Source organism: Herpailurus yagouaroundi, unplaced genomic scaffold (assembly GCF_014898765.1).
Source record: "Herpailurus yagouaroundi ecotype Mexico unplaced genomic scaffold, PumYag 187, whole genome shotgun sequence".
Lineage (NCBI taxonomy): Eukaryota > Metazoa > Chordata > Mammalia > Carnivora > Felidae > Herpailurus > Herpailurus yagouaroundi.
This window is the reverse complement of record NW_024412418.1, coordinates 10097175-10115268: the sequence shown is the minus strand read 5'-3', so window position 1 is coordinate 10115268 and position 18094 is coordinate 10097175. Positions and strand designations below refer to the sequence as shown.

The window sequence follows — 18094 nt, the reverse complement described above, 5'->3', positions numbered from 1 at the left end:
GATGCAACTGTAAATGGGGTTGTTTGCTTAATTTCTCTTTCTGCTGGTTCATTATAGTGTATAGAAGTGCAACAGATTTCTGCACATTGATTTTGTATACTACAACTTTACTGAATTCATTTATCAGTTCTAGTTGTTTCTTGATGGAGACTTTAGACTTTTTTTTTATTTTATTTTTTTAATTTACATCCAAATTAGTTAGCTAGACTTTTCTGTATATGGTATCACGTCATCTGCAGATAGTGAAAGTTTTACTTCTTCCATACTAGTTTGGATGCCTTTTATTTCTTTTTGTTGTCTGGCTGCTATGGCTAGAACAGCTAGTACTATGTTGAATAAAAGTGGACATCCTCATCTTGTTCCTAACATTAGAGAGGAAGCTCTGATTTTTCCCATTGAGTATTATGTTTCCTGTGGGTTTTTCATATATGGCCTTTATTATGTTGAGGTATGTTCCCTCTAAACCTACTTTGTTGAGGGCTCTGATTGTCAATGGATATTATACCTTGTCAAATGCTTTTTCTATGTTTATTGAATTGATCATATGGTTTTTATTCTTTCTCATTGATGTGATGTATCATATTGATTGACTTGCAAATACTGAACCACCCTTGCATCCCAGGAATAAATCTCACTTGATTGTGGTGAATGACTTTTTTAATGTATTGTTGGATTGAGTTTGCTGGTATTTTTTGTATCTATGTTCGTCAGAGATCTTGGCCTATAGTTGTCTTGTGTGTGTGTGTGTGTGTGTGTGTGTGTGTGTGTGTGTGTGTGTGATTTATTTTAAATGACTGAAATTTACAATTACGTGGTTAATTTACTTGTAAGAACTGATGTTTAAATAAGAATGATCTAGCTACTGGGGTGCCTGGTGACTCAGCTAAGCGTCCAACTTCTGCTTAGGTCATGATCTCACCGTTCATGAGCTCAAGCCCAACGTGGAGCTCTGTGCTGACAGCTCAGAGCCTAAAGCCTGCTTAGGATTCTGTGTCTCCCTCTCTCTCTCTCTCTGTCCCTCCCCCACTCATGCTCTGTCTTTCTTGCCTTCAAAAGTAAATAAAGATTAAAAAAAATTTTTAAGAATGATGTAGCTACTAAAGATATACTGCTACTTTTTTGTCAATCTGAAACATCTGGTTCTTTTTTTATCCTTCTCATCACAGCATGCATGCTGCTTAATATTATACTGTTTTACAACTTTAATTTATAGATGTCTTTTTACCAACTAAGCCAGAGCACAGTTTAAAGGTTGTATTGATAAGAATAGGTAAACGGATAATATTCATGCCCTGAACTTTCCACATGCAGGCCATGGAGTTAATCACTCCTGTGCAGTTAGTTACTTTTGTTCATAGTTTCTAAGATACCACTTCTTTTTCCATATTTTAACATCTCTGAAATAAGGATGCATGTTACAATTGATGACATCTTAGTTTGATAAAATACAGTTATAATAAATACATAGTTAAACTGCTTTTATACCCAGTGTTTAACTCTTTGTAAATTTTATAACCAAAGAAACTTTTAGAAGAAATGTGCCTGAGTGGTTTAAGTTTATCTATGGTATTATTAGAACTAATTTTTTTTTGAGTATGAGAAGAAAGTATTGCCTGTTAAGAATTTCCTTTTAAATATACAAATTCACAAGTAGATTTTAAGTGAAGGTTTACAATTGCTATACTATACAACAGGCCAAGTGCCAAAAAAGTATAGCGAATATTTATCAAATGTTTGCTGTGTGCCAGGTGCAGGTACAGTGAGAACAGATGCTATATAAAAGGGATGTGATGATTGGGCACCCAAAGGAAGGCTAACACAGTTGTATTCCCCCAATACTTGTTTCGCTTTCTACTGCCACCAGCTAAGGCAATCAGTATTCTTCTAAAGAAAAAAGAGCTCCCTTAGAGATTAGTTGTGGTACTAATTAGTTGTGGTACAGTAATAATAAAAAGATAAATCAGTGGATCAGAGTAGATATCACAGAAATATACCTTAATCAGCACCCCACCCCCAAATGTCAACATTTGGAAATAATTCCTGTATTTCTTCTAACCAAATATTTCATAGTGTTGCAACACTATTGTTCTGGTGATCGTTAAAGAATATTATGTAAAAAAGTTTTAGTACCAGACAGTTTTTATTAGCCATCAATAATGACTCTATATGAATTTATATATCACAGCTTACTCCTCACTTGTTGGATATTTAGGTTCCACAGTGCGTAGCTGTTATCAATAATAATTTTCTGCATAAGGCCTTTTCTGTATTCCAGATAATTTTCTTAGGAAAGATTGCTAGCAGTGGAATTACTAAGTCAATGAGAGAATGAATGTTATGATGGCTTTGATACAAAATGCCAAACATCTACCAAAAGATTTGGGCCAATATATATTGCCATAATCAAGGTCGGAAAATATTCATTTCCTGTGTATCTTCACCGAATTGGGCACATGAATTAACTGGTAACTTTTAATTGATTGCTTATTAGAGCCAGGCACCATAACGATCAATTGACATGTGATAACTCATTTAATCCTCAACAACAACCCTGTATGTACGATTTACCCATTGGATAGATAAACTCAAAAGGATTTACCAGAAGTCACAGAGCTTGGATTTGAACTCAGGGAGATTAGCCACAGAACTCATGCTCTTTAGCATGTATTGCCTCTGAGTAAACATTTGTAAAACAAGTTTACTTTAAAAAATTTCACTTCTATTTTGTAACATAAATTTCTTTATCCTTTAATTGTATTTTTTTTGTTGTTGTTTCCTAAAGACTTTATGTTTTTTAAGTAATCTCTACAGTCAGTGTGGGGCTCAAACCTACAACCCTGAGATCAAGAGTCGTATGCTCCACTGAGTCAGCCAGGCATCCCTTTAATTGTATTTTTTTTTAGATACTTTTCTTCTTCTTCTTTTTTTTTTTAAGTTTTTTTAAGTTTATTTATTGATTTTGAGAGAGAAAGAGAGACAGCATGAGCAGGGTAGCGACAGAGAGAGAGGGAGAGAGAGAGAATCCCAAGCAGGCTCTGCGTTGTCAGTGTAGAACCCCATGTAGGGCCTGGACCCACAAACCGTGAGATCATGACCCTAGCAGAAATCAAAAGTCAGACACTTGGGGCACATGAGTGGCTCAGTTGGTTAAGCATCCCACTTTGGTTCAGGTCACGTTCACAAGGTTCATGAGTTCAAACCCCACATCATCGGGCTCTGTGCTGACAGCTCAGAGCCTGGAGCCTGCTTCGAATTCTGTCTCCCTCTCTCTCTGCCCCTCTTCTGCTCACGTTCTGTCTCTCTCTCAAAAATAATAAAAATAAAATAATAAAAAAGAGATGCCATGCAGGTGCCCCAATTATATTTTTAAAGTAAAAGTTGTGTATGCATTTTGCTCATTTTCTTTTGATTTTTATTATTAGATTTAAAGTGTTTTCACAAGATGTGTGAAAACAAGTAGTTCTATGTTAGTTTTGCTATTACTTGTCTTCAAATAGTTGACTCTCTGGGCACCTGGGTGGCTCAGTTGGTTAAGTGTCCGACTTCAGCTCAGGTCATGATCTCTCGGTCTATGAGTTCGAGCCCCATGTCAGGCTCTGTGCTGACAGCTCAGAGTCTGGAGCCTGCTTCGGATCCTATGTCTCCCTCTCTCTCTGCCTTACTTCTGCTCATGCTTTGTCTCTTCATCTTTCAAAACTGAATAAATGCTAAAAAAAAAAAATTATAAATAAATGAACAGTTAACTCTACAATATGCTAAAATATTTCCCTATGTTGTCTTCAAAACGATTTGTAGCTTTAGGTTTTACATTTAGGTTTGTAATCCATTTCAAGTTAAATTTTTTTTGTACTGGGAGGTAGAGATCAAAGTTCATTCATCAGAGTTCATATCACATAGATATCCAGTTGTTCTAGCACCATATCTTGATAACTCTATCATTTCCCATTGAATCACCTATCACCTTTGCTCCGAACTGCAGACTTCTTTATCCGACAGCTTACTTGACATCTCCATGTGGATGTCTAAAACACACTTTAAAACTAAAGGCCCAAACTAAGCTCCTTAACATCGTTCCAATCTTTACTGCTCAGTCTTTCCCATTTCAGGAAACAGTAAAGCCTGTAGCTCAGGACAAAAGCTTGGAGCCGTCCTTCATACCTTTTTCTCTCTCAGGGTAATTAACCTTGCTAATATTTTCAAAATATTTCACTATTTATCATCATCTCCATTGCCAGGCTGTCTGATCCAAACCACCATTATCTTTTATCTGGATTATTTCATTAGCCTCCTAACAGTGTCTTTGCTTTTGGCCTTTGTCCCCTTATAGTCTCTTCACAATACAGCAACCAGTGAATCCTTATAAAAAGTCAGATGTTGTCATTTTGTCTCTTCAGATCTCTGCAGTGGCACTCCATATAACTTATAGTAAAAGACAAGAATTTATAATAGTGTAGAAGATCCTACATGACCTTATTACTTTTCTGACCTCATCCCCATGAAATCATTCCTTTGCTCATTCTGTTTTAACTACTCGGCCTGTCTGCAGTTCCTTGAGCATACTAGGCATGCTCCCACCTCAGTGCCTTTATACTTTATATTCTCTCTGGAATACTCCACCAAGATTCTTGAGAGCTTGCTTCATCTCCTTAAAATCCTTTAAAATACTAACTTCTCAGTAAGTCTTTCCCTTACTACTCTATTAAAAATGGCACTCCACACCCCACTGTGGTCTACTTAATGTCTCTTCCCTGCTGTGCTCTTCTCCATCACATTTTTCTCATACTTGCGTGATACCCTCATGGTTTCGTGACACTTGACTATTAGGTCTTCTAAAGCAGTGACTTATGTTTCTTATTTTCTGCTGTATCCCCAGTGTCCAAAACAATGTCTAAAACATTAGTAAACACTCAGTAATTATTTTCTAGATGAAATGATGAAAATTCTTTTTTTTTTTTTTTTTTTTACAAAATGGTAATTAGTTTATCTCAGTGTAAGATATTTGCACAACCATCATTCTGGTCATAGGAATAGACATTTGTTTCCCTATGTAAAAATATAAAGACACTTTGAAATCTAAGTCTAAATTAGAAATCTAAGTCTAAATTTGAGTTTGTATCTGGGTATGAACCATTAAGTAAGATTTTAAACGTAATCTGAGAGCTACTTTGATTATACCTCTGTAATCTGGAATATTTTATACATCTTGGCTTGGTTATAGTGAGACATTTTAGATGACCTTAACAGCCTGAATCAAAAGCAAGTAGTTGTATAAATCATAGGTATTGCTTTTCATAGGGGTATATTGCACAACTTGAGAACAAAACATTCTTAGATCCTTTAAAATATTTTTAATGATAAAGTAAGTGTAGAATAAATGGTTTGTACACAAGCAAATACAAATTACCTGGCATTAGGTGTATTTCAACTGAAATGACCTAAACTGAATACTTTGGGTTGCTTATGAAAACAGTAACAACAAACATTTGAAAAATAGAATACAAAAACTATAATAGCATCAAAATATCATATATCTAGAAATAAATTCAAAGGGAAAATGTATAAGGTTTCTATACCGGATGGTAAAACATTACTAAGAAAAAGAAGCCCTAAATAAGTGGAAAGAGACACTATGTTCATGGATGGGAAGATTCAGTATTGTTAAGATGTAAAATCTCTCCAGATTGATTTATAAATTCAATCCCAAGCTCCTGGCACTTAATGCATATGTATGCGTAAATGGATAAGTTGATTCTAAAATCTTTGCAGAAATGGATCTAGAATAGCCAAAATATTTGTGAGTGAGGGGGAGAAAAAACAGAGTTGGAAGACTTCTATGACTAGATTTCAAGACTTGCCGTAATTAAGTCAGTATGGTATTGGCCCAGGGATACTCAAATATATCAATGGAACACATTAAAAAATTTGAAATAGGCCCCTACATATATGGTCACCTGACATATGACAAAGGCACACTAGTAGTTTAGGGGGATGGGGGCACCTTTTGGTTTTCCAGTAAGTAGTGCTGGAATACTTACTTGGATATCCCTATGGAAAAAGGAATGAACCTTGACTCCTCTCTCACTTTGTACACAGAATTAAATTGAAGTGGATCATGCACCAAAATGTGAAAGATGAAACAATAAAGCTTCTTAATGAAAACATAAAAGAAGGTCTTCATGATGTTACAGTAGGCAAAGATTTTTAAAAGCACTAACTGAAAAAAGAAGCACAAACTGTAAAATACATATTTTTATAAATATGTAATATTTTATATATATGCATATATGCGACAATTGAACTTCATTAAAATTAAGAAGTCCTGTTTATCAGAGATACCAGTAAGAGAATAAAAAGGCAAACCCCAGATTGGGAGAAGATACTTGCAATAAATATTTCCAATGAAGGACTCATATCTAGTGCACATATAAAGAACTCTTTCAAATTACGAAGAAAAACACAGCCTACTTTTTTTTAATGGGGAAAACAACAGGCACTTCAGAAATGAGGAAATTCAAATGACCAATAAGCACATGAAAAAATATTCAACATCATTACTGATACAAGTTGAAAACCACATTGAGATGATACTTTATCATCTCACTAAACCAGCTAAATTTAAAAGACTGGGACAATACCAAGTCAGTAAATTCTCCTACTTGCCAGTAGGAATGTAAATTTGTACGTCTGCTTCAGAAAACTGTTTGTTTGTAGCCCATAAAACTAAATATATGCCTACCTTAAGACCCACTGCAAAGTATATAGCCAAGGAAAATTAGTACGTACGTCTGTCAAAAGATAGTTGCAAGAGTGTTCATAGTAGCTTTATTCATAATGGCCCCAAATTGGAAACAATCCAAATCTTATCAGAAGGAGAAGGGATAAGCAAACTATGTATATTCACATGGTAAATATTGCATATCAATTTTTAAAAAAAATAAACTGATAACCCAAAAAACACTCCATTTCTTAAGCCTTAGATATTGTACTGACTGAAAGAATCTACAAAAGGGTACAAGATTATATACACATAAAAGGGGAATATGCTGTTTGATTCCATTTATATGAAGTTTAAGAACAGGCAGAGCTAATCTATGGTGATAGAACATCACCACAGTAGTTACCTCTAGGATTAGGGTTGGGTTGCCTAAGGGAATCTTTTTTATCTTAAGTTTATTTATTTATTTTGAGGGGGGGAGGGGCAGAGAGAGAAGGAGGGGGAAAGAATCCCAAACAAGGCTCCACACTGTCAGCACTATCACACGGGGCTTGAACTCACAAACTGCGAGATCATGACCTGAGCTGAAATCGAGATGGATGCTTAACCAACTGAGCCACCCAGGTGCCCCTTCCCAAGGGAATCTTTTGAGGTATTAGAAACATTCTAAATGTTTTATATCTTGAGATGAGTGCTCGTTACAGGGATATATATGCATATAAAAATTCATTGAACTGTACACTTAAGACTAGTATATATTACACTATGTATTTTTTTATCGTAGTAAAAAGGTAAAAAAATAAATTTACATTTGTTACAGTGTAGATTTGACTGGTGTAATTAAAATAGGTAATTAGCCATTAGCTTTTATGGGATAACCTAAAAGAAGCTAAAAGACATATACTGTGAAAGTTTTATAACTCTCAGAAAATATTAATTCACTAACATTTTAATTTTTTTTTTTTTTTTTTTTTTTTTTTTTTGTCTTTTCAGCCCCTGACCTTTTTGAGCCTGGGAAATGCTTACCTTGCTCTGAAGAATATCAGTGGGGCACTTGAGGCCTTTAGACAGGCTTTGAAATTAACTACCAAATGCCCAGAATGTGAAAACAGCCTGAAGCTGATTCGCTGTATGCAGTTTTATCCTTTTCTGTACAACATCACCTCTTCTGTTTGCAGTGGTAAGCAGCTTATATTAAGTGCCGACAAAATGATGAACACAACCAGGGTTCCTATTCTGATCAGCAGAACACAAAATGATTTTCTCGGTTTTTCCCAAGGATTTTATGTAACTAGTATATTCTGTATACATAGGAAAGAAGTTAATTCATTCCTTACTATATAGAGCCTTGGGGTAATTCCCAGAACCCTAGATGAGAAAGGCCAGCTAAAGTATATTTGACTAAAATTGATAGACTTCTCTCCACAAAATCTATGATTTTTTTAATGATCGATATTAATGGTAAAGGGTACATTTTCTGTCCATAAAGACAATCTGCAATACAATTTAAGTGGTTTTTCTGTCTTCTTTCACTGAAATACACCCCCTTGCCTTCCAGTGAAAGTGATCCAGATCTTGACTGCACCTCTAAAGCAGTCACGTGACATTAATTGGTATCTTCTTGCATTCTTCCCCTTTCTCACACAGCCACCAAAATATATGCATGTGCGTAAGTGTGTCCACCTGGGTAATGGTTTGAGTTAATATCTGAACTACTGTAAATTCATTAGTTAGAACTCCCTAGGAGTTCGATTATGTTTACTTACTTATTTAACTTTGACTTCAAGAAAAAAGAGTTTGACTTGAATTATGAGGGGTGAGGTTTATATACATGTGGATCCTCAGAACCTCACTGTTGTAGAACACACAGTGGGTGCTTTGTCAATGTGGAAATTAGATCATAATATTCAAGCAGAGGGCTATCAGTCCATCACCTTCACCTAAGGAAAAAAAAATCCCTAATGCTCACTTGGTTAAGTGATTTATCTAAAAGACATCAACAATTTACCGGTAGATTTAGCACTTCAAACTGGTTTTCCAGATTCACCTGTACAAGACTGCCTTAGGATTTTAATGAAATGACAGGCAGTAAGTTGTATTTACATTTTTAAGTATCAGAAGCCAGTTTTTTATTTTTATTTATTTATTTTTTAATCTGGTTGCTTTATTATTTATTTATTTATTTATTTATTTATTTATTTATTTATTAAATATATGAAATTTATTGTCAGATTGGTTTGCATACAACACCCAGTGCTCATCCCAAAAGGTGCCCTCCTCAATACCCATCACCCACCCTCCCCTCCCTCCCACCCCCCATCAGCCCTCAGTTTGTTCTCATTTTTTAAGAGTCTCTCATGCTTTGGCTCTCTCCCACTCCAACCTCTCTTTTTAGAAGCCAGTTTTTTAGTGAAGAAACCAAAAATCCCGCAGCTCCATAACTCCGTAGCTCAGCTGTGGCTCAGTACTGAGCACGGTGTAAACTGGAGTTCTTGCACGAAGGCTGAAGGCCTAAGACAGTGTTGACGGTGCAGCAGCGGAGGGACCCATGCCAGAGTCCTACAGATTCGTGTGTGAGCCCTAACTCTTCCATTACCATGTTTCTCATCCCAGCAAAGAAACTTGTGTCCTCATGTGTAAAATTAAAGGCAAGATCTGTCTCATAGACTTGTTGGTAGGAGTAAATAAGACCCTTATCACATAATAGGTGTTGGGTAAAAGTGAGCCATGAGAAATTCATAATAAATACAGAATATTCAGACCTTAATGGATCTTACGGGTCTTACTTAATCATAGAAAACATGTCGTGGACTTTTAAATTCCTTAGATTACTGGGGCGCCTGGGTGGCGCAGTCGGTTAAGCATCCGACTTCAGCCAGGTCACAATCTCGCGGTCCGTGAGTTCGAGCCCCGCGTCGGGCTCTGGGCTGATGGCTCAGAGCCTGGAGCCTGTTTCCAATTCTGTGTCTCCCTCTCTCTCTGCCCCTCCCCCGTTCATGCTCTGTCTCTCTCTGTCCCAAAAATAAATAAATGTTAAAAAAAAAAAATTTTTTTTTAAATAAATAAATAAATTCCTTAGATTACTAACAACAACCTTGTAAACAGAATTTCACTTTTTTCAGTGAGCTGCTTTTACTAATAGTCTCTCTCTCTCTCTCTCTCTCTCTCTCTCTCTCTCTTTTCCCCTGTTATCATCTCCCTCGCCTCTCTTGACTTCTTTGTTATCAGAAAGAAGAATTTTGTAGGTATATAGTGCCCCCTTTTCTAAAAAGCCTTTTCCTTAGTATTAGTTTTACATGCTTTTGCTTAGGATTTTAGTTTGTTGAAATTTATTATTATTTTATGTCACTCATGTCAAGAAAGGAAATTCCATTGTCTGGAGGTTTTTTCCCAGAGTATAACTTCAACTAGCCCAGGAAACTAATAACCTGAAACAAATCTACAAAGTTGTAGTATCATAGTATTTAGTAGTCCAGATATCCCGCAAATGTTACTAGATCCAATACAATAAAAGTTCTTTCAGAGAGAGCTCACTAATAAAAACAATTTTTTTTTTTTAGTTTAGCCCCTGTTACATTGTGATTAGTTATCTTAGAAGAGAATCTGCCATCTAGTAACACCTCCGTAAATAGTGGTACCCCTGATTAAATGTATGCTGTAGCATTTTCTAAGTTTAAAACCTCATGGATAATACTGACTTCATTCAGTATTGATTTTTTTTTTGATAGTGTTTTTGCATTACTTGTTTCCACAGTAACAAGTAATGCTTTGCTGAGTTCCAGCTTTGAAAGGCTGAAACTTCATAGAAACAAATATCTCTTACAGATACCATGAATTTCTTATATTTGAAAACCCAAACAGTTTCTCCTCCTGTAACTATCTCTGAGCTTTACTAAATGGTTGATGAAAAATAGAGAAAAACCTCTGAATAATGATTAGCATTTCTGTACCTTCACATGATTGTCTACCTTTGGCTTTTTCTTTTTTGCAATATTGAAATAAGCTTCGTAAGTTCTCTTTACTTGTCTGCCATGTTATCTGAGATTTTTATTATGACGATATGAAGTTTTCAAGATACCAACAAAGCTTATGATTCTTTTTCCATATAATAATCAAGGAATTCATATTGGTTTTTATTAGAGAAGAACTTAAGCTGCCCTTCCCCACCCCTTCCCCAGCCTAAGTCATTCTCTTAGGAAGGTCTGTTTGAAAGCTACCATTTTTAAAAACTCTGAGATAAGCTTTTCAAGACCAAAAAATTCTTAAACTCTTAGAAAACCTATCTTAAATACTGTTTCTGGCCACTGTTATTCTTTGACAAATTATTTTCTTTACAAATACATATTGGTAACTATTTTTATAGCAGCTATAATATAGTATAATCTCTTGGGTAGTATGAACTTAATGGTAAAATTGTAGGCAGTGTGTTAACATGAGTAAGTATTTTATTGCTTTCAATATGTAATCATGGAATTTTTCACACAGATTTTCAGTTTATGTTTCTTGGTATGTCTGCACAGGTATTGTATTCTGGTACCTCTCAGTACCAATTAGTTCAGTTTAAAAAATACATAATCACTATGCTTACAAAAGTTTTCGACTTGTGAAGGATACATCAGTGCTTAATTACTTATCTGACATTTTTCCCAAACTTTTATTAATCTGGAAATCATTTTATTGACTGCCGTGTATTAGGTGTGTATGTTCTTATATAGAAAGTGCTTGACATCATCTCTCTCTCTCTCTCTCTCTCTCTCTCTCTCTCTCTCTCTTTCACTCCCTCCTTTGAATAGCATTTAATAAATTCTTGTCTTTTGTAGGTAGTTTTATATTACCACCCCAATTTCAAGAATGCTGGGAAGGAAAACTTAATAGATTGCTTTATACGTTGTCGGCACTCGAGTTGACTGTTACAAGAGAAGCTAGTGCTTTCAGTTTTGATTAAGCCTTTATCTTGGCAGTTTTGAAATACATACTCTTGTACCATATTTTATTGGTTTGTTATTTTACAATCTGATTTAAACGTAGACCTGAGTAAGTAGAACTGAGTGTGCCGCTTCAGCAAGCCCATTCTTAAATAACAACATACTTGGCCCTTTTTAAAGTAAAATGGAATCTGTTAAATAAACTTCCAGTGCTTTTGAGTATAAGTAAGTTCTTTTCAGTGCTCAACATTAAACAAAAGGACTTTTCTTTTTAATTGGAAAAAATAAAGGTCTCACAAAGAATGAAACCTCATGAAGTAATAATGATTATCTTCTTTAAGGACCAAAAATGGAAAATAAGTTTCAATAACCATCTAAACAGAATAATTAAATATTAAATCTGAAGAGAAGTCCAGAAATACATGTAGTGGATTTTCCAAGCATTCATTGCTCCATAACATTTTCTAAATGCTATTTCCTTCAACTTCACTAATCTGCAAATCAAAAAGCTACATGTAGTGAAGATATTTTCTACTTAAGCAGTCTAGATTGTTTTATTATTATGTCTCTGGTATGCATGGTTTTATTTTTAGTATATTTCATCCAGTATTATTTTACTTTTATTAGAAAACGTAAGACCAATTGTAGGTCATATTTATTAGACTTCATTTACATCAGATGCCTACAGGTATGCCACTGATAGTGGCATTGATATTTGCTGAATAAAATTAAACACCTAACCCAGGATTTCTCTGGTCTTGTCTTAATTCACTGAGACACATGTCCATTTAAAAATATTGACCACCCCCCCCCAAAAAAATATTGACCCAGATCTTTAGAAATGATGGGTAAACGTTATATGTAGAACTCAGACTTAACGTCTAGGTATGCTTAGAATTTTATGCATGTTTTTCTTTAATATGTATTTGAAAGCTTTCACCTACAGACAAAAATAATAAAAGAATTTCCAAATCATGTACATGAGCCTTAATATCTGTTGCAGTGTGCAGAAGGATTATCCTGCGTCATCACAATGTTTCTGTATTTATAGTTATCTATTTACCTAGATCATAGCTCCTTTCATAATTAGGTTCATTACCTGTGGTTTTAATTTGTGTTCTTCAACCTAAATTTCTGTAGATTTATAACTTGTAGCTTAAAGCAATCTTACCTGGAGTTCAGATTTTGAAGAAAAAGAAATCTTGGACTTTGCTGCCCTCCTGTGGACTATCCAGCATATGCTACCTGCAGTGAGGGACTTGTTTTATGACATTCTTCCTAAAAGTTAATGAAGATGTCGGCTTAAAAAAAAAAAAAAGATACATTCATAAAGATCCGTTTTTTCATAGCTTTTTGAATATGCTACTAGTTAGCTTCCCTCCATTTATTCCTGTAAGAAGAAATAAAATGTTGGTTAATTTACTACAGGTCTCGAAATCCTAAAATTTCAAGCATATTGTGCCACAGAGCCAAATGTAACTCTTGATAATGTAATCTGTCTAGATTTTGTATTTCTTTATTAAAAAGGGCTTTAGTTATGTGGTTAACAAATAATCCTTTGACAAATATCTATGTGGTAGAGGGGGAATAAGGAGAGTCCTCTTTTTATGAATCTAGAAGCAAAGATCATGGGTTACTCAGTTCAAGTGTCACTCAGTGGTAGAGCTAAGACCGAAATCTGAGTCCTCTGCCTTCCAAGGCCAGTGTGGTTCCTGTGCACAGTTCTCTTACTCCAGCAAGTATAATTTATCCCACTGCTGTGATTGAAATAATTCATATTTATAAATTCCTGAGACATTTTTATGAAAATGGTATATTCACCATACTTTTTATGTCATCACTCAAAAGAGATACGTACATCCCTGTATAAAATCTGAATCTGAACTAGATTATGAGGCAGTCCTAACCCTAAAAGCCCACCTGAAACGGTCCCTTTCAGTTTAGCACCTTTGTCTTTTCCGAATTTTGCATGATTAGATTGCCACGTGGCCTTGGGTTGCACACAGATCTGGTGGCTGTACTTGCATTATTATCTCAGTAGGTAATATTTATCTTTTGGGATTCCCAGCTTTTAGCTTTCATGAACAAAATGGTTACCTTGGGTTTTCATAAGAACTTAGGACAGTAGGTCAAATTCTGATAACCAGTGGTTTTACACTTCAGCCTCCAAAAGACATTGAATATGTGTATACATATTTTAATACTTTTTGGTTTTTTGATGTGAACTTTTCTATATGCAAAAAAGCATTACTTTTCTTTTGAGGAATGAGCCTGTTGGTCCCTGCTTACGATCTTCCACAACTGTCCTCCAGTTATTACAGATTGTTAGTCTGGCCAAATAATATTTAAGAAAAAATGAAATTTAATGGTGGATATAACCTTCTAAAGCATCAGAATGTTTTCTTTTAACTAAAGGAAACGGAGTGTGGCTTAGTTATTCATCCATTCAACTAATACCTTTCATGTGCCAGGCATTAGTCTAGGAACTGGAAACCAAACAGAAGAAGAATTCTGTTTTATGGAGCTTCGTTTTAGTGAAGAGAAACAGAGCAGATGATAAATATAATAAAGTATTTAGTATGTTAGAAGATAGTGCTAAGGGGAAAATAGATTAAGAGGTTGGGTGAGATTCAAACTGTGTTTAAAGAGACCCCACTGAGGAAGTGCCAGTTGAGCAAAGACTTGAAGGAGGTAAGGATTTAGGCCATGCAGGCATACAGCATAAGAGCATGTCAGGCAGAGAGAATAGTTGTTCTAACAGCTTTTGCAAGGAACAGCAAGAAGGCCTCTATGGTTGCACTCGCTTGTAAGAGATGAAAGCTGAGATGAGTGGGAGGAGGAAAGAGCCATATCTTTACTGCCTTGCAGACCATTCTAATAATTTGGGCTCTTACTCTAAGAGAAAGATGTATGATTTGGAAGATTTTGAGCAGAAAAGAAGAACGATCTGATTTACATATCAACAGTTTTCCTCTGGCTGCTCTATTGGAAATAGATTGTAGTAAGGTAAGGGCAGAAACCGGGAGACCCATTAGGATACTGTTGCAAAAATATAGGTGAAAGAGAATATTGGCTTGAACCAGCCAGGTGAGGTGGGAGGAGAAGGTGAGAAGCCATCATTGTACTGAGGATACATTTTTGAAGATAGAACTAACAAGACACCACCAGAGGCAGGGTAGGAAATGAAGGACAGAGAGGTCATGGATAACTCCTAAGTTTGGGACCTAAGCAACTGGTGCTATTTTTAATGAGATTTGTAATCACCATTGGTGCTGTTTAATAAGATAGTAAAATCTGAGAAGGAGCAGGTTTAGGGAGAAAAATAAGTTTGGTTTTGTGAATGTTAAGTTTGCGTTGCTTATTAAATGTTTAAATGCAAGTATTAGGCAGGCAATTAGATATATGAGTGTCATGATGGTCAGGGAAGAGGCCCAGGCTAGAGATGCTAATCTGTGAGCCATGGGCTTATGAGTGGTTTTTTAAGTCTTGAGCATGGACGAAGTCACCTCAGTGGTTAGTATAAAAAGGAAAGTAGGTCAGCAATTAATTACTAGGGCATTCTAGTACACATTAAGAGGTTGAGAAGAGAAAGAACAATAAGGAAACAGCCAGCTAGACAGTAGGAATATCGGGCAAGTATTTTGTCCCAGAAACGAAGAAAGTGTTTTGAGAAGTGATAGATTGTATCATTATTGCTGCACCACACGGTTGCATCCTAAGAGGCTGAGTTGGATGAGGACAGTGAATAAATCATTGGATTTAGGAACCTGGAAGTCGCTGGCAGTTTCTAAAAGTTTGTATGAAATGGGTTATGAAGGAGGTGAGGAAGTGGAGATGACTAGCAACTCTTCCAAAGAGTTTCGCTGTAGTGAGGAGCAGAAAAATGGGATGGTAGTTAGAGAGGGATGTGGGATTAAAGATAAATTTGGTTTGGATTTTGTTCTAAAAATAGAAAAATTTGCAGTATGTTTGCATAGGACTGATCTAGTAAAAAAGGAGAAATTAAAGATGCAAAAAAGAGAAACTAACTGTAGAAGCAAAGTTCTTGAATAGATGGCGGGGAGGGGGGTGGAATCCAAGGCACAAATGTAGGGTAGGAATGGTCTTTAGATAGGAGCAGGGACAATATATAGGTATCGAAGTGGGACTTTTGATTACTTCTCAGTGAAACGAGAGGCTAGTTGTGAGATCAGAGTGAAGAGAGGCAGAGGGTGTTGGAGACAATGTTGAGACAGGAAAGGGTGAAAACGGCAGACTCAGGATGTGAGTTGACAGGGAGATTTCTAACTTTGGTAACTGCCTAAATGTCAGTATCATTAATTAAGAGAAAATATGGGAAAGACATAATTTATGCATTGATGTAAGGCTGGAAAATAAGTTGTGATAGACCTGTTCATTTGGAGATGCCTCTGGCTCCCTCAGAATATGCAAGGTGAGAAGAAAAGACCAGAATGGAGTCTTAGAAAATACTAGTATTTAAGGAGCAGAGCCAGTGAAGGAATAGAATGGTATTGGGAAACCAAGGGGAAGCTAGGTCCTGAAGGTCAGAAGAACAGAGGGTTTGAGAAGAAGAAATCAATAGTACCCTGTTCCGTATTGGTTCCCAAAGTATGGTACATATACCACGAGAGGTGCGTAAGCTTTCAAGTGGTACTTAGGTTAACATTTTTTAATAATTTTAATGTTTATGGTTAATTCTAATGGGCATTAATATATCACTAGCACATCAAACCTGTGATTTATGAAAAGCGGTACTAACTTACCCTTTTAACATAATGTAAGATTAACCAGCGAAGCCATTTAAAGGAGAACGTCACATAAATAATCATAGTGGTACCTACAGGAAAATCATGACTGTAGTTGGCAAATGAACAGTGTGGACGCTCTGGCTTTAACAGTGTAGAAAGTCATTGGTGACTTCATTTTATCAAAAGTATTTTCTGTAAAATGAGGAGGTACCTACACTAAAACAACAAGAATAAATCTTAGGATAACAGAAGTGTTAAAATGAGCTCTGTATGTATAGTTGAACTACTTTTGAAGCTATTGGCATAGTTTCTAAACTAAAGCTCATGTTTCAGCTGTCATTCAGTGACTAAAATATCTTTAAAGCAAATAGATAATGATACCAAGAAACATATTAATGATAGGATACAAATAAGGAAGATTTTTTTTAACTCACCTTTTAGAAATATGAAAATGTCACTATGTTTGAAATAAAATAGAAAATTTGGTGAGCGAAGAAAGAGGATATTTATCAGGAGGATATTCTAAGCCTCAGGATCTAGTACACAAGAGCAAGTAGTTTTATTCTCTGTCAATGGACTGTTGCAACTGTATCACTATAGTCTTGGCTGTGATGCTCCAGATGGACTGAGACCAAGGGTAGCAAGTGACTGTCACTATAGACATTTCAGTAGCACTTCTTGAAGTCCTCTAGGATGCGATGGCACTGGATGTTGTTGTTACTCAGTTATGGAATACTTTTCTTCATTAATCTAAAAATAAATTCGTAGTCTCTCGGAATTACAGAGCTTAACACTTAAGGTGTGCAAATGGTCCTCGCCAGTATTAGGGTTACTATCTTGAGTCTCCAAAAGGAAGTCAGTTATGTTTTTAGGCACTAAACTAAGTTTAAATCACAGTTCTGCTTCCTTTCTGCTCTGAAGGTAGTATGAGGATACCTACTGGATGGCATCATCAATCATATTTCGTGATCACTTATCTACAGATAGGGTTGGAAAGTTATGTTTAGACATCTTTCTTTGTATGTAGGCTCTATTCTGCATCAGGAGCCTACTGTGATTCCCTACACTCATAGCACTGTAGACAAAGTGATTGTACACCAACAAGAAACTGTGAAGGGTGAACAAGGTGGGGTCTGTTTATGGGGCACCTGGGTGGCTTGGTCAGTTAAACATCTGACTTTGGCTCAGGTCATGATCTCGCGGTTCACGGGGTCAAGCCCTGTGTCGGACTCTGTGCTGGCAGCTCAGAGCCTGGAGCCTACTTTGAATTCTGTGTCTCCCTCTCTCTCTGTCTCTCCCCTGCTCATGCTCCATCTCTCTCTGTCTCCCCAAAACAAATAAACATTAAAAAAAATTTTTTTTAAAGGTGGGTTCTGTTTTATCTAGCTCTCATTAACTATTCAACAAGATACTTTTAATATGGTTTGTCACTGCAGTCGTACATCAGCCTTCTGAAAGGAACTGCAGGCGGCTAACTCTAGTTGTATGGACTTTGTGTGTAGTGAGTTAGGCAAGTTCATTGGCTGTTGCCCTTTTATTTATTTATTTATTTATGTATTTATTTATTTATTTATTTATTTATTTTTATGTTTATTTATTTTGAGAGAGAGAGAGCATGAACGGGGGTGGAGCAGAGGGAGAGAGAGAATCCCAAGCAGGCCCTGTGCTGTCAGTGCAGAGCCCAATCTAGGGCTCAATCTCATGAA

General features: G+C 36.0%; 1 protein-coding gene across 2 annotated transcripts in view; it reads left to right on the top strand.

The window, feature by feature from the left end:
- The window catches only part of TTC17 (tetratricopeptide repeat domain 17), a 127077-nt gene that overhangs the window by 46598 nt on the left and 62385 nt on the right, over nt 1–18094 (top strand). For both annotated transcript variants that reach the window (XM_040495399.1, XM_040495398.1), the window contains exon 16: nt 7709–7895. In XM_040495399.1, the coding sequence (XP_040351333.1) occupies nt 7709–7895 (187 nt within the window). The remainder of the gene's footprint in view (nt 1–7708; nt 7896–18094) is intronic.